This window comes from Liolophura sinensis, chromosome 6, assembly GCF_032854445.1.
Source record: "Liolophura sinensis isolate JHLJ2023 chromosome 6, CUHK_Ljap_v2, whole genome shotgun sequence".
Lineage (NCBI taxonomy): Eukaryota > Metazoa > Mollusca > Polyplacophora > Chitonida > Chitonidae > Liolophura > Liolophura sinensis.
The window spans coordinates 26,154,397-26,171,962 of record NC_088300.1 but is presented as its reverse complement, the minus strand read 5'-3'; the positions used below and the strand labels follow the sequence as shown (position 1 = coordinate 26,171,962).

Below are 17,566 nucleotides of genomic sequence, written 5' to 3'. Positions count from 1 at the left end.
TAGCTTCACCCAGCGTAGGGGCCTATATAGTGTTAAATAGCTCTCAGACAAGTGCCGTTCGTACCTCTGTAACATACGCTGTTTACTTAGCTCAGTGAAATATACTGATGATATAATTTATTGCTGTCAGTTTATAACTGTATGCATCAAATAACCGAATACGAAGTTGTTTCTTTCAGAATTAAGCAATATATTTATGGTTGTGGAGCCCATTTCACAAATCACATGAAGGCCTACACGTGACCACCAAGGCGACGTTATATATATACCAGTGGTAGTTATATATATATATATATATATATATATATATATATATATATATATATATATATATATATATATATATATATGCCTTTTTCTTCCCTTCCTTCCTTCACTTTTTGCTTTCTCTTCAGGTTTCAACACCTGCAGCTTTTCCACACGTTTCAATATTCGTCCATAATTCTCAATGAGCAGGTTTCAACGTCAATTTTCGGACCCACTTCCACAGTCCTCCCAGTGGGAGCGCCGTCCACATCATTAGCGAATATCTCTTGTTCAACTGATGTTTAGCGCCTTATAATATCCCGCTTATACATGTATGTCCGTCAATATTAATTCGCTAGAAATCTTACAAACTGTCTGTGGTGTTGACCTCTTTGGTCAGGCCGCGTCCTAACAGTCGAATTAGCCAAAGATGCATTTCTTCAGTTTTATCTTCGCCTTAATTGAATACCGTTTCACGGTGCCCTTGCATTAGATAAATCCTAGCGTCATATAATATGTATATAAATGTATAACGATGCATATGTGTCTCGCTTTGCACTCAACACTGAGGGGTAAGAAGAAGGGAACAACACTGGTTAGCCCGGTGTCAGTATGATGTGACTGGGTGTGGTGTCTTGTCTGGTGTCTTCGGCATGATACTTCACTGGCGGCAGCACTTCGGCGGTATGAACTCGCAGTGCCACAGTATATGTACACAGTCTAATTGTTATATGACTTGAAAATTATTAAGTACGACGTAAAATCGAAAGCACATATATTTGCATATAACGCTGCATGACTCAAACACCATGTTCAAAGACACCGGGTCAGACACTTGCCTACTCGATCAGTGTACATACCACAAGTGCTCACATTTTATCTCAATGAGTACCACAAGAAGCCTTGGTGTACAAGTATATAGAAAATTTAAAAATAAGATTAATTGGATAAGAAATTTCTAGATGTCTTACTGCTTACAAAGAATAAAAGAATGATAAGGGATTGGAATATGACGATTGTAAATCAACCAAACAACAAAAAGCAGTGGTGAGATATATGTCAATAAATTTTAAGGGAGTCGATGGAAGCTTTGTATCATACGCCAGTCAACAGTCAACCCAAAAATCGCCAAACAGGCGGCTGTGGCCATGTCTGCAAGTGTATCATAACTACTTTCAATTGGATATATTTTTCCCGTGCAATTGTTACTTGGTATTACATATGTACACATTGTAGGTTACCAGTTTGCCGACAAAACATCATCGAAGATATAGGAATACACAGATTAGCTCAAAATTACTATAGGTGTGAAAGCTTTCCCATTGGTCTGTATCGTTTTCTGGAGAGTGTATCAAATATTTCAAGGCTGAAACTATTTACTGCCCTGCAATGATGCCCGTGCTTAAGCTGTTATGGGAGTTTCAAAGGACTGGACACCAAAACACTTTCAGATTTTTCTGTTGTTTTTTGTTCTATTTGCATAAAGACCATTCCATCGTTTCACCGCTGAGGACACCCATGGACAACGACCCATTGGTACTCAACACCTGCAAAGATGTAGGTAAAGCATTTATAAATTCAGAGTTTTTGGTTTATAAAGAAAATCATTCTTAGGCCCATTATGTCAATCTTTTACTAGATATGATTCCATTTTTCGGTATGTAGCAGGCTTCACTTCTTTTGACTTGGAATGCATGTATATTTCAGCTGCATGACACTCGATATCGAAATAGGATTTTTACATACCGTTGTCTGCAAAACTGGTATTTGAAGGTTTTACACCAACGGTACCATGCACTCAAGACAAAACATTACCCCACTGCATATAACTTCGAAATACATCAATTCCGTAACTGATAGAAAGCGCTTTTCCAATATGGACAATAAGTCATACAAGGGGGAAGTGATAAAATCTACAAAGATGATGTTGTATCCAAAGAAAGAAAAAGCTCCACAATTTGTTTATTTTGGCTCAGATCAATTTTTAAAGAGCTTGCATCAAATGATTCACGGAGACAAACTGACTAGAACTAAGTTCGGTTTCACAGATGAGCAACGCAGAAAACACTAACTTGCAACGTTTTGTCCACAAAAAACGCGCAAATATTAAAAAAAAAGTGAAACCAAAAACGTAAAAGATAAACTCACCAAACGAATTCATGAGAGCAATGATGTTTTTATAGTTCTGCCCGGCGTCACAGTAGGCTGTGGCTATTTGTGATATAGAGAAAGCGTTAACTATAGAGTACGTGTCATTCGTTGGCACCAGGGTGAAATCGAGGGTGTCGTTGTAATGATTTTTAAGAGTTGTATGCCAGCCCTACAAGAAAAAGATTTGATATAATTGCTAAATGCCAACAATATATAGGGCAACGAATATGGCAACTGAAATGACGTTGAAACTTTGACATTCTTACCGAAAAGGACCCCTGGCATTCAACTAGAATCTAACTCGATGGTGCAGGAGTGATGTTTATTTAATTTTTTCATGCCAAAAAAAAAAAAAACAAAAAAAAACAAAAAAAAAAAAAAAACAAAACAAAAGAAAATAAGAAAAGCTACTTGAAAAAATATACAATATATGTCTGTGGAAAATTGCACTGTTGTGAATCATACTTATATAATTTATGAGAGGCTAAAAGTGAGGTCATATCAGATATCGTTTTTTTTTTTGGCATTTTCCTGAAGGAATTACCTCCATAATAAAAATATGATTACGTGAATCAAAATTATTTGCGCATATTTGACATCGAGTTAGTTGTAAGCTATTCCGAAGTATCATGTGGTTCACTCAGTCATATATTTGCACAACTTGAATTATTGTTATTATTATTATGGTAATTAGAAATGTCCACTCAACATAGTAGTATCAAGCACATCTTGACGAAGGAGGTCATGTGTTCGATTCCTAACATTGCACATTTTATTTTAGTGCTTAACATGTGTTTATTTCTTTACATTTTGCAACAATTATTAAAATTTTAAAAAAAGAAAGAAATGCCAACAAGCTTTAAAAAACGAACTTTCAAAACAATGTTGTTGTCAGCTAAACAGTTTAATGCAATAAGGAACGGCATATTAATTTACCGATATTGGTGTACATTTTCTTTGATACTGTCGACTCTGGGCGAAGATGGGTTGGACATTGTTCACTTGTAACACATGGGCACTACATGCGTTACCAGTTTGCCAACAAATCGTCCCCACAAAGGCAGAATTGAATAGCAGACTACAAAGCTTGGACCCGAATTACTTTATACGGGCTTGATAGGTTCCCCATTTCCAATTCACACCTCAAACCATATAAAACCACCAAATACAACACAAGCACAAATAAAACACTCCTCCGAGCGAACCATGTCACAACTATCATCGTATAAGGGTGAATATCCGGTAATGTCGCGCATTCATGTCCTTCAGTTATGATATCACATACGTTTTGATTTTTTCGGATCTGGACAATTTTTTCACCTTGATTAATAAGCTAATACAGTTATAAGATTAAATCCATACTTACGACGTTGGAATATCACTGTAATAATTATTTTTATACCTGGCAAGTTACTCGTGTATAGCATGTCCCAGCATATACTCCGAAAAAATTGCGCACTGATATAATTCTGATTATGCTCATTTCATTACAAAAAATTTGCTTCTGGGACTGAACTCTGATAAAAACTTAGATTTAAAGTTAAAGGTCCGCCATAACAATTGTTACCGGTATTGTTATAAAAATTTCTGCCTCTCTACCCAAATGTAGTTTTTTTTTTATATTTCTTTGTCATCTGCGAACGGCCAAAGGTATGCAACTATTAAATACTGCTTCCCAAAAAGCGATTGCTAAGTGACAAAATAAGTTGACCTCTATGGTGCGACGGAACAGTAACATCCGTTACGGCATCAACCAGTCCCATACAAGCCAGTAAGATAGTTTTCTGTCAGCTACGTCACGGTCATTTACGTCACATTTTTGCGTGACGCAGATGACAATTCCTGTTACGGAGATGACTGTTACACAATGGCTCATCTGTTAAGATAGACCGACACAAACGCACACGCATATGTTGCTGCGTACGAAGATATCTGTATATACAACACTGTATACTGAATTCACACCATAAATAAAATTTTAACAGTTATATATAGTACAGGTACAAGTCTGATACTTACTGAAAAGCAATAATTTGCACTCTTCTTGATAAATGAAGAAAATTTGATTTGATTTTGATTTTCAGTGAAATGGATTTTTGCCACAGATGTTTAGTATACCTCTTTAAACTAGATATGTCTTATAATCAAATCTCAAAGAAAGTTTTTTTATGAAAGTTTGGTTTCCGAAAGGCAACAACGTAGAACCCAAAACCTAGAACCCAAAGGCCTAAAAAGGGTCTGCTTATTGTGCAGTGCAAGTGAGGGATTATAAGGCCTTACCCGCACGAATGTGGGTCAGCTCATCTAATGACGAAATGACGTACCCAGCAGTACTGACTATCGGCTCCAAAACATTAGGTTTTTAAACGATGCCATTGTTAGATTTTGGGGACCTACATTCATGATGCTGTAATGTAGTGGATGTAATGAATTGTCTTCTGACTCCAGTGAGAGCAAACCTATAATACTGAAACTAATGTCTGTAAATCAGAGCAGTGCAGTGGTTCGTGTTAGGCAATGTTTGTCTCCCAAAGAAAGAAATTCTCACATTCCCGGGAAAAAAATTGAGTCGGCCCGAAATTAGCGACTCAAGTCACCTTACTCGCAACAAACATTTTTTAAAATCATGGCCTGGTCGAATCAATGGAAATGCGACCATTTTGTATCGCGCATACAGCTAAAGAGTGCGAACAGACAACACTAAAATGTTATTGTTAAAAAATATAATTTGACGGTATTTTGCGAACTAAGTATTGTGCTTCACAACAACGATGATCTAGGCGGGTTTACACACCCAAATAGAAGAAAACCTTACGGGGGTGCTAAAACATACTGCGACAGTACATTAGAACTACATGGGTAAATCGGTGACACTTTTCACGACCTTTCTGACTCCTCCCTTGAACTCATATTGGTTGACGAGGTTAAAAAGAGCCCATCTACAGCCTTTCATGTGACATGTGAATTTTATTACCTAATAACAGCGATATATTACCCATACATGTTTTGTTGAGGTTTCACGTATATGTACACGTAAGACCCACCGTCGTTGTTACTACTTAATTTCATTCCAAAGCATTGAAGTCAGTTTGAATAACTACTGATACTTTGCCTTTTGGCATTAACTGTCATCTGCGTCACAGTTTGTCATCTACGTCACAGTTTGTCATCTCCGTCACAGCATGTCACCTGCGTCACGTGAAAGATTTTCCTTGATATAATAACTATGTTCTACAAAGAAGGCCACATCTAACCTTTTTCAGATGGACATGTCAGCAAGATTTTGAAAATTAACCATAAGGTTGATCATTGCGTATGTCTGGAGTGACAGTCTGTAGTCAAGTGGATTATTTTAGAGCTTGTTGTCGTTTTGCAACAGAGGATATCACTAGATTTTTACTTTCTGGCTTTTAATTAGATTTTGGAAGGCAGATTTGATGTTCAAGCTTTCACGGTGAAACTAGAGAATTGCAAAGACTTCTACAACATAGAGCAAAGGATTTCAGACGACCGCAATATGTGTATCCATTTCGTGACCGAGATGACATTTTATGCTAATTAGTACCGCTAAGAGTGGAAAAAATTAATTAAAATTATGTAAGTAATAGTGTACACTATTAAAATAATGTAGTTCAGTGCTATACGTTGATCATATAACCAAAAATACCCGTCAAATAAGAAGCTGAAAAAACATGTTTGCACCATTGAAAACTGGACATTACCAAATATTGACCCATAACGCATCATTCGGCCAGTACATTCAACAATCATGCATTCAAGTGAGCAAAATATCATTGGTATAACCAACACCATTACGTACAAAAGTACGAAATTCTAAACTCTCATTTACACAAACCAGCAACTCTGTATTGAACAACAGGTGAATTCAGTCAGCACTATATCCTACCCACCTGCAGGATAAAATCCGCCTTGGCTTTATCCTTCCTCAGGTCGTAACCCCCTTTAAAAGTGTACCGGGAATCAGGTCCACCTGTATACATGATATATATATGTTTGGTTTATTTAGCTGATTGGAGTTCAACCCCCGGGCCTTGTCCGGTTTCCTCCAAACGTAATGCTGACAACATTTAAGTGAAATATTCGTGAGGACGGCGTAAAACACCAGTCGAATAAATAAATAAATAAATAAATAAATAAATAAATAAATACAGCGCATATATACGCAGCACTGAATGAGCAACGTTATGGTTGATTGCTTTTATTTACAAATATGCTTGTATAAATTATACCACATGATCATTAACTATGATCAAATATATATTTGTGATTTTTATTACTTAGATCGTGTTATTCATAAACCTGTGCGTCTGCATACAGGTCTGCTTTATACCCACCGTTCGTTAAGCCACCCATCATCGTTTTATAAATGTCTTCAGTTTGTGCCGCTGAAAATAAATGCAAAATAAAGCTTTTGTTTTGTTCTTTTATAAATTATGTTTATACATTAATTAAGAGAGATAAAAAAAATTGCATGCAGGCGATATATATAAAATATAAGCTATTTGCTAAAGTAGAATAATGCCTTGGGCATAATTTTGTTAATACGCAAATAATAAAGAAGATAAAAAATTAGCAGAAGATGACAGAACAACATTTTCGTTTCAAGTATTTCTTAAATAATTGATAAAATTGTAGTGGGCAAATATTTTCAGTTGGACGTATACAGGCATTGAGGTGACTGGATTCGATATAGCCTATATGACATGAATCCAGCTCCCAGAGGAGGTTTGTCAGGTAACTGCCGAAGGTCGTGCGTTTACTCCGATTTCCTCCACCCATGCATTAACCTGACTGTGTTAAACACCAATCAAAAAAAAATAAAAAAATTAAAAAAGCGATTGTATGTAGTGCTTATACTCACGCCAGTGGATTTCAATAGCACAGCATGCGTTTCCTGTGGAAATGAAAAAAAACATCCAAAAATCAGGACGCGGACATATTGCCGTATTTATTTTTGAACATATTACATAACTGTGAGTTGTGCAGAAAATACTCTTGGTATGGTGATTAATTTTAAACAAAAAATACAAATTGTTCTCTCACCACAAGATCCACAGTCTTTTCTGTCACAGTCTGGGGGCTCACATCCTTTGGTAAATATCACGCATGATAAAACAGCTAACGACAATATTAAAAGCTTCATCTTGAATATTGTCCGCACACATGGGCTTGTCTGTCCGCTGTGTGAAGCGATGTACATTACCACTAGATATCCTGAGGGGCGTGATAGCGTTTGTCGTCTAGGCAGAGAAATCAACATACACGTGAGCTATAAGGTCCATGTCTCACGTGTTATGTACTGTTCACTTGACCAAACATGTTTATCATGTAGGATATATTTCTTAACAAGATCTACGGAACGAACAGAGATTTTCTGATGAAAATGGCACTGGCCATTCTCGATCGTGAACAGTTAATACATTTAGAGATTTCATGTTATTTCTTAAATTTTGATGAAAAATAGGCTACCATGGGATTTGGGGTCATTTGCATATCTTTCTTGGAAGTAGACCTGCCGGAGCTTGGGCGAAACATGCGCTTTGGGCTAATGAAGTATAGGCCGTGAAATAATGTCTTTTTTTCCATCGGTCAAGTAAATTCGGCAGAGCAAGCCGAAAATGTGACAAAGATGAAAGCAAATTTTACGCCCTAATAAGGGTGGGCGGGTGGTGAGGCAGTTTTGATGAGATCATATCTCAGATTATAACAGGGCTGCAATTGCAATGAGCTATCATATTGTTCAGTTGAGTTTATTTTTAAAAATTGCAAGGCTTTCATGTGTAATTAAGTCAAGTATATTACGCTATAAGCCCGTCTAGCCTATATTAACTTGAAGACACCGTGAACCTGCTTCCATGAGTGCATCCCAGTCTATAAAGAAGTGTATAGTCTACCTCATATGGTCGGTAAGATAATGTGAGAATAATATACATTTTATGGAGTGTCTTTCTAGGGAAAATTAAACTTTTACCACAGGGAATTATAACTAGGACAAAGATTACCTCATGTTATGAATATGCATATCCAAGTTGGCCTACCAAAGTTGTTAAGCAAATTGTCGTATCGTAGACCAGGGCCGACTTCAGCAGATTGGGTCTCCACCCTAAAATGTGTTATCGCTTACAACAAACAAAATCTCCACAGAGCAGTTTTTATAAACTACCGATATTTGTTGTGTACACGAGTCTCTATAAAATCAGTATGTATCTTTGCTTTTATTTATTCATTGATTTGTTGATCCTACCGAGAATGACATTTAAAAAGTCAATCACTAACCAGTCTATTCCAGAGTTATCGATCCCGTTTCCTTTAGACAGTCGAGTCCTAGAGCTTGAATAATACAGGCCTATGCCCGTAGATTAAGCAAAAGTCGCCAGCACATTTAGCGAACCCATTACTTATTACTGACATTTAATAATCAAGTATTATCCCTAAAAATACGAAGAACAGCCTCAAACAAAAAAAAATATGTTAAGATCCAATGCTAGAATTCGATCACATGAATTATCATTGTCACTTTGGCTTAGGCCTAACTTGCTTTCACACCATAACTTGGCTGAATTCATAAAATAAATTCATTAATGAGAAGATTCCATGCTCATGTACAGTATATAGTCCCCTTGTCGACTGACGGAATGGAGGATACATAAAGTTCTTCAATGGTATATGGATCCACAGTTAAAGTCACATACAGGCTCTAATGCTGATAGTTAATGACCCGGTCTTATGATAAGTTTGCACGCTGCATAAACTGGGAGGGGGAATAACGTTAAGTGACCCAGCTATATGTAGTAAACGTTAAACGATTAAGATCTATCTACAGGATAAAGACGGCCACGGGTATATTAGCTAGCAATACTCTTATCTAAATGATTCTCCCATATATAGTACCGGTATATACAGAAGCTTAAACTAGACTTATATAGCAATATGATATGTTGCCCAACATATTTTATATAAGTGCTAAGACTGACCATGCAATCTCCTATCTTGTTGAGTTGATTTTCTAATATCTCTAGGCCTATACATGAGCAAAAATTTAACGCACACCTGCCAGTTTTCCTCGCGTGGAGACTATAATTTCCAATATCTACGTGCGTTAGCGGTCGGCACTATATGCATGCTTTAAGTAAGTAAATAAATAAAGAAAGTTGCAAATACATTCGCAACCCTGATAAATAGTTGATGTCTTACGTCATTCACTATACACTTGAAATTTAAGTTGCTGATATGATAGAATGTTACACATATCTAGGCCCTAATTTCATCTTTGGCATTAGATTTATATGTACCGGAGCGGTACGTAAAATTTAAAATATACAATGATGGGCGTACACTGCCGAACGCCACTGCCTTGCAGTTACATGATCATGTAGTAATAGTATTTAGCGACCAGCCGATAATCTTCGATACATGAAAGGGCTGTAGTAGGGCCTACTGGAGTACTGGGTTTATTTATTTTTTGGGTTGATATAAGCGGTCTGTGTCCCTGTGTGGAACACCAGTTTACTCACGCCGGTCCCAGCGATGAGGTGCACTGTGATGAGTACTGTTGTTGCGACAGCTAGAAGTAGGTCACCTTTCTCGTACCTTTCGTCATGGAAAAAACCCGCTGCATTAAAGTGTAACATGCACTCGTAACCAACAGTACTCGTCAGCCTACATCCACGAGGGGAACGGAAGTACATCCACCAGGAGAACGGACATCCATCAGGAGGACGGTGTAGTGCGCATGACCACACATATGGCGCGAAATGTAAAGTAGTGGGATATAGTTACACATTTGTGTTCACTAAAAAGACATACGGATTATATCACTGTATATCTCATACTATTAACTTAAATTTTATTTACTACAGGGCTTCTCCAAAATAATCGAACTATAGACAACAGATGATGAATAAGACAAGGTATCTTATAAATTATCGGTATAAATTATCGAACTATCGAAGACAGATGATGAATAAGACAAGGTATTCTATATCATAAGGACCCAACAGCCCACGGCCTCTCCAGACCCGTTGTCCCGACATGGGGTTCATAGGCCTGTAGGACTGTACAGTATACAGGTACTTGGCAAGACGGTGGTTTTCCCCCGGCATCTATATAAAATGTGCCTAATTTACCTTCATATAGGTATAAGTACAACATCCATGAGGAGGACGGTGGCTAATTTAACTTCCTGCAGGTATAAAGTACAACATCCATGAGGAGGACAGTGGCCAATTTACCTTCCTGAAGGTATCAGGTACAACATCCACCAGGTGGACGGTGGCTAATTTACCTTTCTGCAGGTGTGAAGTACAATATTCCATGAGGAGGACGGTGACTAATTTACCTTTCTGCAGGTGTAAAGTACAACATCCACGAGGAGGACGGTGGCTAATTTACCTTCCTGCAGGTATCATGTACAACATCCACGAGGAGGACGGTGGCTAATTTACCTTTCTGCAGGTGTAAAGTACAACATCCATGAGGAGGACGGTGGCTAATTTACCTTTCTGCAGGTGTGAAGTACAACATCCATGAGGAGGACGGTGACTAATTTACCTTTCTGCAGGTATCAGGTACAACATCCACAAAAAGGACAGTGGCTAATTTATCTTTCTGCAGGTGTGAAGTACAACATCCATGAAGAGGACGGTGGCTAATTCATGTTCCTGCAGGTATAAAGTACAACATCCACGAGGAGGACGGTGACAAATTTACATTTCTGCAGGTGTAAAGTACAACATCCACGAGAAGGACAGTGACTAATTTACCTTTCTGCAGGTGTAAAGTACAACATCCATGAGGAGGACGTTGGCTAGTTTACTTTCCTATAGGTGTAAAGTACAACATCCATGAGGAGGACGGTGACTAATTTACCTTTCTGTAGGTGTAGAGTACAACATCCATGCGGAGGACGGTGACTAATTTACCATTCTGCAGGTGTGAAGTACAACATCCATGAGGACGGTGGCTAATTTACCTTTCTGCAGGTGTGAAGTACAACATCCACGAGGAGGACGGTGGCTAATTTACCTTTCTGCAGGTGTAAAGTACAACATCCATGAGGAGGACGGTGGCTAATTTACCATTCTGCAGGTGTGAAGTACAACATCCATGAGGAGGACGGTGGCTAATTTACCTTTCTGCAGGTGTGAAGTACAACATCCATGCGGAGGACGGTGGCTAATTTACCTTTCTGCAGGTGTAAAGTACAACATCCACGAGGAGGACGGTGGATGCTTTACCTTTATATAGTTATAAAGTACAACATCCACGAAGAGGACGGTGGGTAATTTACATGCCTATAGGTATAAAGTACAACATCCACAAGGGGGACGGTGGCTAATTTTCATCCCTATATCTGTAAAGTACAACATCCACGAGGAGGACGGTGGCTAATTTACCTTCCTACAGGTATCAGGAACAACATCCACGAGGAGGACGGTGGCTAATTTACCTTCCTGCAGGTATAAAGTACAACATCCACAAGGAGGACGGTGGCTAATTTACCTTCCTCTAGGTATCAGGAACAACATCCACGAGGAGGACGGTGGATGCTTTACCGTCATATAGTTATAAAGTACAACTTCCACGAGGAGGACGGTGGCTAATTTACCTGCCTATAGGTATAAAGTACAACATCCACGAGGAGGACGGTGGCTAATTTACATCCCTATATGTATAAAGTACAACATCCATGAGGAGGACGGTGGCTAATTTACCTTCCTGCAGGTATAAAGTACAAAATCCATGAGGAGGACGTTGGCTAGTTTACTTTCTTATAGGTATAAGGTACAACATTCACGAGGAGGACGGTGACTAATTTACCTTTCTCCAGGTGTAGAGTACAACATCCATGAGGAGGACGGTGGCTAATTTACCATTCTGCAGGTGTGAAGTACAACATCCACGAGGAGGACGGTGGCTAATTTACCTTTCTGCAGGTGTGAAGTACAACATCCACGAGGAGGACGGTGGATGCTTTACCTTTATATAGTTATAAAGTACAACATCCACGAAGAGGACGGTGGGTAATTTACATGCCTATAGGTATAAAGTACAACATCCACAAGGGGGACGGTGGCTAATTTTCATCCCTATATCTGTAAAGTACAACATCCACGAGGAGGACGGTGGCTAATTTACCTTCCTACAGGTATCAGGAACAACATCCACGAGGAGGACGGTGGCTAATTTACCTTCCTGCAGGTATAAAGTACAACATCCACAAGGAGGACGGTGGCTAATTTACCTTCCTCCAGGTATCAGGAACAACATCCACGAGGAGGACGGTGGATGCTTTACCGTCATATAGTTATAAAGTACAACTTCCACGAGGAGGACGGTGGCTAATTTACCTGCCTATAGGTATAAAGTACAACATCCACAAGGAGGACGGTGGCTAATTTACATCCCTATATGTATAAAGTACAACATCCATGATGAGGACGGTGGCTAATTTACCTTCCTGCAGGTATAAAGTACAAAATCCATGAGGAAGACGTTGGCTAGTTTACTTTCTTATAGGTATAAGGTACAACATCCACGAGGAGGACGGTGGGTAATTTACCTTTCTGCAGGTGTGAAGTACAACATCCATGAGGAGGACGGTGGCTAATTTACCTTTCTGCAGGTGTGAAGTACAACATCCATGAGGAGGACGGTGACTAATTTACCTTTCTGCAGGTATCAGGTACAACATCCACAAAAAGGACAGTGGCTAATTTATCTTTCTGCAGGTGTGAAGTACAACATCCATGAAGAGGACGGTGGCTAATTCATGTTCCTGCAGGTATAAAGTACAACATCCACGAGGAGGACGGTGACAAATTTACATTTCTGCAGGTGTAAAGTACAACATCCACGAGAAGGACAGTGACTAATTTACCTTTCTGCAGGTGTAAAGTACAACATCCATGAGGAGGACGTTGGCTAGTTTACTTTCCTATAGGTGTAAAGTACAACATCCATGAGGAGGACGGTGACTAATTTACCTTTCTGTAGGTGTAGAGTACAACATCCATGCGGAGGACGGTGACTAATTTACCATTCTGCAGGTGTGAAGTACAACATCCATGAGGACGGTGGCTAATTTACCTTTCTGCAGGTGTGAAGTACAAAATCCACGAGGAGGACGGTGGCTAATTTACCTTTCTGCAGGTGTAAAGTACAACATCCATGAGGAGGACGGTGGCTAATTTACCATTCTGCAGGTGTGAAGTACAACATCCATGAGGAGGACGGTGGCTAATTTACCTTTCTGCAGGTGTGAAGTACAACATCCATGCGGAGGACGGTGGCTAATTTACCTTTCTGCAGGTGTAAAGTACAACATCCACGAGGAGGACGGTGGATGCTTTACCTTTATATAGTTATAAAGTACAACATCCACGAAGAGGACGGTGGGTAATTTACATGCCTATAGGTATAAAGTACAACATCCACAAGGGGGACGGTGGCTAATTTTCATCCCTATATCTGTAAAGTACAACATCCACGAGGAGGACGGTGGCTAATTTACCTTCCTACAGGTATCAGGAACAACATCCACGAGGAGGACGGTGGCTAATTTACCTTCCTGCAGGTATAAAGTACAACATCCACAAGGAGGACGGTGGCTAATTTACCTTCCTCTAGGTATCAGGAACAACATCCACGAGGAGGACGGTGGATGCTTTACCGTCATATAGTTATAAAGTACAACTTCCACGAGGAGGACGGTGGCTAATTTACCTGCCTATAGGTATAAAGTACAACATCCACGAGGAGGACGGTGGCTAATTTACATCCCTATATGTATAAAGTACAACATCCATGAGGAGGACGGTGGCTAATTTACCTTCCTGCAGGTATAAAGTACAAAATCCATGAGGAGGACGTTGGCTAGTTTACTTTCTTATAGGTATAAGGTACAACATTCACGAGGAGGACGGTGACTAATTTACCTTTCTCCAGGTGTAGAGTACAACATCCATGAGGAGGACGGTGGCTAATTTACCATTCTGCAGGTGTGAAGTACAACATCCACGAGGAGGACGGTGGCTAATTTACCTTTCTGCAGGTGTGAAGTACAACATCCACGAGGAGGACGGTGGATGCTTTACCTTTATATAGTTATAAAGTACAAAATCCACGAAGAGGACGGTGGGTAATTTACATGCCTATAGGTATAAAGTACAACATCCCCAAGGGGGACGGTGGCTAATTTTCATCCCTATATCTGTAAAGTACAACATCCACGAGGAGGACGGTGGCTAATTTACCTTCCTACAGGTATCAGGAACAACATCCACGAGGAGGACGGTGGCTAATTTACCTTCCTGCAGGTATAAAGTACAACATCCACAAGGAGGACGGTGGCTAATTTACCTTCCTCCAGGTATCAGGAACAACATCCACGAGGAGGACGGTGGATGCTTTACCGTCATATAGTTATAAAGTACAACTTCCACGAGGAGGACGGTGGCTAATTTACCTGCCTATAGGTATAAAGTACAACATCCGCAAGGAGGACGGTGGCTAATTTACATCCCTACATGTATAAAGTACAACATCCATGATGAGGACGGTGGCTAATTTACCTTCCTGCAGGTATAAAGTACAAAATCCATGAGGAAGACGTTGGCTAGTTTACTTTCTTATAGGTATAAGGTACAACATCCACGAGGAGGACGGTGGGTAATTTACCTTTCTGCAGGTGTGAAGTACAACATCCATGAGGAGGACGGTGGCTAATTTACCTTTCTGCAGGTGTAAAGTACAACATCCACGAGGAGGACGGTGACTAATTTACCTTTCTGCAGGTGTAACGTACAACATCCACGACAAGGACGGTGATTAATTTACCTTTCTGCAGGTGTAAAGTACAACATCCATGAGGAGGACGTTGGCTAGTTTACTTTCCTATAGGTATAAGGTACGACATCCTCGAGGAGGACGGTGGATGCTTTACCTTCATATAGTTATAAAGTACAACTTCCACGAGGAGGACGGTGGCTAATTTACCTGCCTATAGGTATAAAGTACAACATCCACAAAGAGGACGGTGGTTAATTTACATCCCTACATGTATAAAGTACAACATCCACGAGGAGGACGGTGGCTAATTTACCTTCCTGCAGGTATAAAGTACAAAATCGACGAGGAGGACGGTGGCTAATTTATGTTCCTGCAGGTATAAAGTACAACATCCACGAGGCTATAGCTATAAAGTACAACATCGACGAGGAGGACAGTGGCTAATTTATCTTCCTATAGGTATAAAGTACAACATCCACGAGGAGGACGGTGGCTAATTTACATCCATATAGGTATAAGGTACCACATCTACGAGGAGGACGGTGGCTAATTTACATCCCTATAGGTTTAAAGTACAACATCCATGAGGAGGACGGTGGTTGATTTACCTCCCCGTAGGTATAAGGTACAACATCCACGAGGAGGACGGTGGCTAATTTACATCCCTATAGGTTTAAAGTACAAAATCCATGAGGACGACGGTGGCTAATTTACATTCCTGCAGGTATAAAGTACAACACCCATACGGAGGACGGTGGTTAATTGACGTTCCTATAGGTATCAGGTACAATATCCACGAGGAGGACGGTGACTAATTTACCATCCTTTTTCTCCGCAGATGGGAAAAGCCCAACACGAACGAGGACAAACCGAGTTTGCCTTTCTCTATATGTACGTAGATGAGAAAGTTTTCACAGAGCCTTAGAATATAATCCTCGAATCATCCAATATGAGAAATCCAGTGACCACCAATTCCGGACAGTTGAATAAAAAAGTCAACAACCACATTCTAGTTTAAATATATGTATTTTAAGGAGCCCTGTCGTAGTGCCATAACCCACCGCCCATGGAGAGTTTGCCAACAGAAACTCTAATTCAACAAGTTCCTTTCCCTAAAAATGGTTACAGCATTGTATTCATCCGGTTTGCAAAAACCTTTACAGAAAAACTATTATAAACTGAAGAACGCTTTACTGAGATGTACGGATAAAAGTTGTGTTTCATTACATATGCTGCAGTACCCTAGGCAAGTTTATTAGTGTATTAACTCTCTTGTACATTCTAAGATTCTATACATGTGTAAGTGAAGCAATGAATGGTATGGAGGTGGAATGGAAAATACATTACAGGTGTAGGCTATATGTACAAGGCATATAGCCATGACACAATGATAACAATGATATAAAATACACATTGTCAACTCATCAGTCATCTATTATTTACACACACAGCATGCCATTTACGACTCGGTACTGCTGATTAAGCGGTGTGCTCTTAATTGTTCACTTCTTTTAAGTGCCGTGTGTAACGATGAATGTTCAGTTTGACAGCATCTTCGTCTTGCTTCTGGTAAAGATATGTGCAGTTTGTTGGATACAAGCAGTGCGACTACATCCCGAACCAAAGCTTCCTTACATCTCCTATTCCTGACTGTCCCTTCGTACCTACAAAGAAAAAAATGTGAACAGAATGCAATCCTGTTAAAGGCTTCCTATTTCATTTGTAAAAGACTGAAATCTGCAAATGTATATATATTGCTACTAATTAAACATATATGCCTGCACACTTTTTAGCAAGTCATGCGCGGAACAAAATTATGAAATTATAATGATAAATAATTAAACACACATCTACATGTAAATGACTACTTGATGACTGCTATATTCTTAGTTACTTTCCTCCTTTTTATGGCTTTAGCCTTGTCAAATGTTTATACACATTTGAACTGTCTGTATATAGATAACTTGAAAGCTGGAAAGCCATTCCGATACTACTCCATTCATAACTGGAGCCAAAATAGCCATATCTAATTATACCAAAAAATAAAAACAGACAGATAAAACACAAGGTAAATACAAACCCATCCACATTTAAAATCTTCTGAATTCGCTCGGTTCCTGGTAGCTGGACTAGCTTGTGTACAAATCCAGATGTGGCGGGGCGCCTGAAGCAATGTTTCACACAAGAATATAATCACACAGTGAAAGATAATCATGGCCTATTTCCAATGCACATATACAGACAAGGTATACAAAAGCATATGCAGATTGTTTCGCATAATTTAATCACGCTCCATGTAAGCAGCAATGAATCCGTCACTTTCTTCTTCACTCTTGGACCAAAATAAGTTGTGACAACA

The 17,566-nt window shown here is 39.3% G+C and overlaps 1 protein-coding gene across 1 annotated transcript; it reads right to left on the bottom strand.

Annotated features, from left to right (window-relative positions):
• Positions 1-1,746: 1,746 nt before the first annotated feature.
• LOC135467051 (uncharacterized) lies at positions 1,747-7,701 on the bottom strand. The gene is made up of 6 exons (XM_064744812.1): positions 7,462-7,701; positions 7,280-7,312; positions 6,753-6,803; positions 6,309-6,388; positions 2,395-2,566; positions 1,747-1,793 (listed from the first exon to the last, which is right to left on the bottom strand). Exons 1-6 carry the CDS (start codon positions 7,676-7,678, stop codon positions 1,747-1,749), a joined length of 600 nt encoding a protein of 199 aa, XP_064600882.1. The 5' UTR covers positions 7,679-7,701.
• Between the last annotated feature and the right edge of the window lie 9,865 nt (positions 7,702-17,566).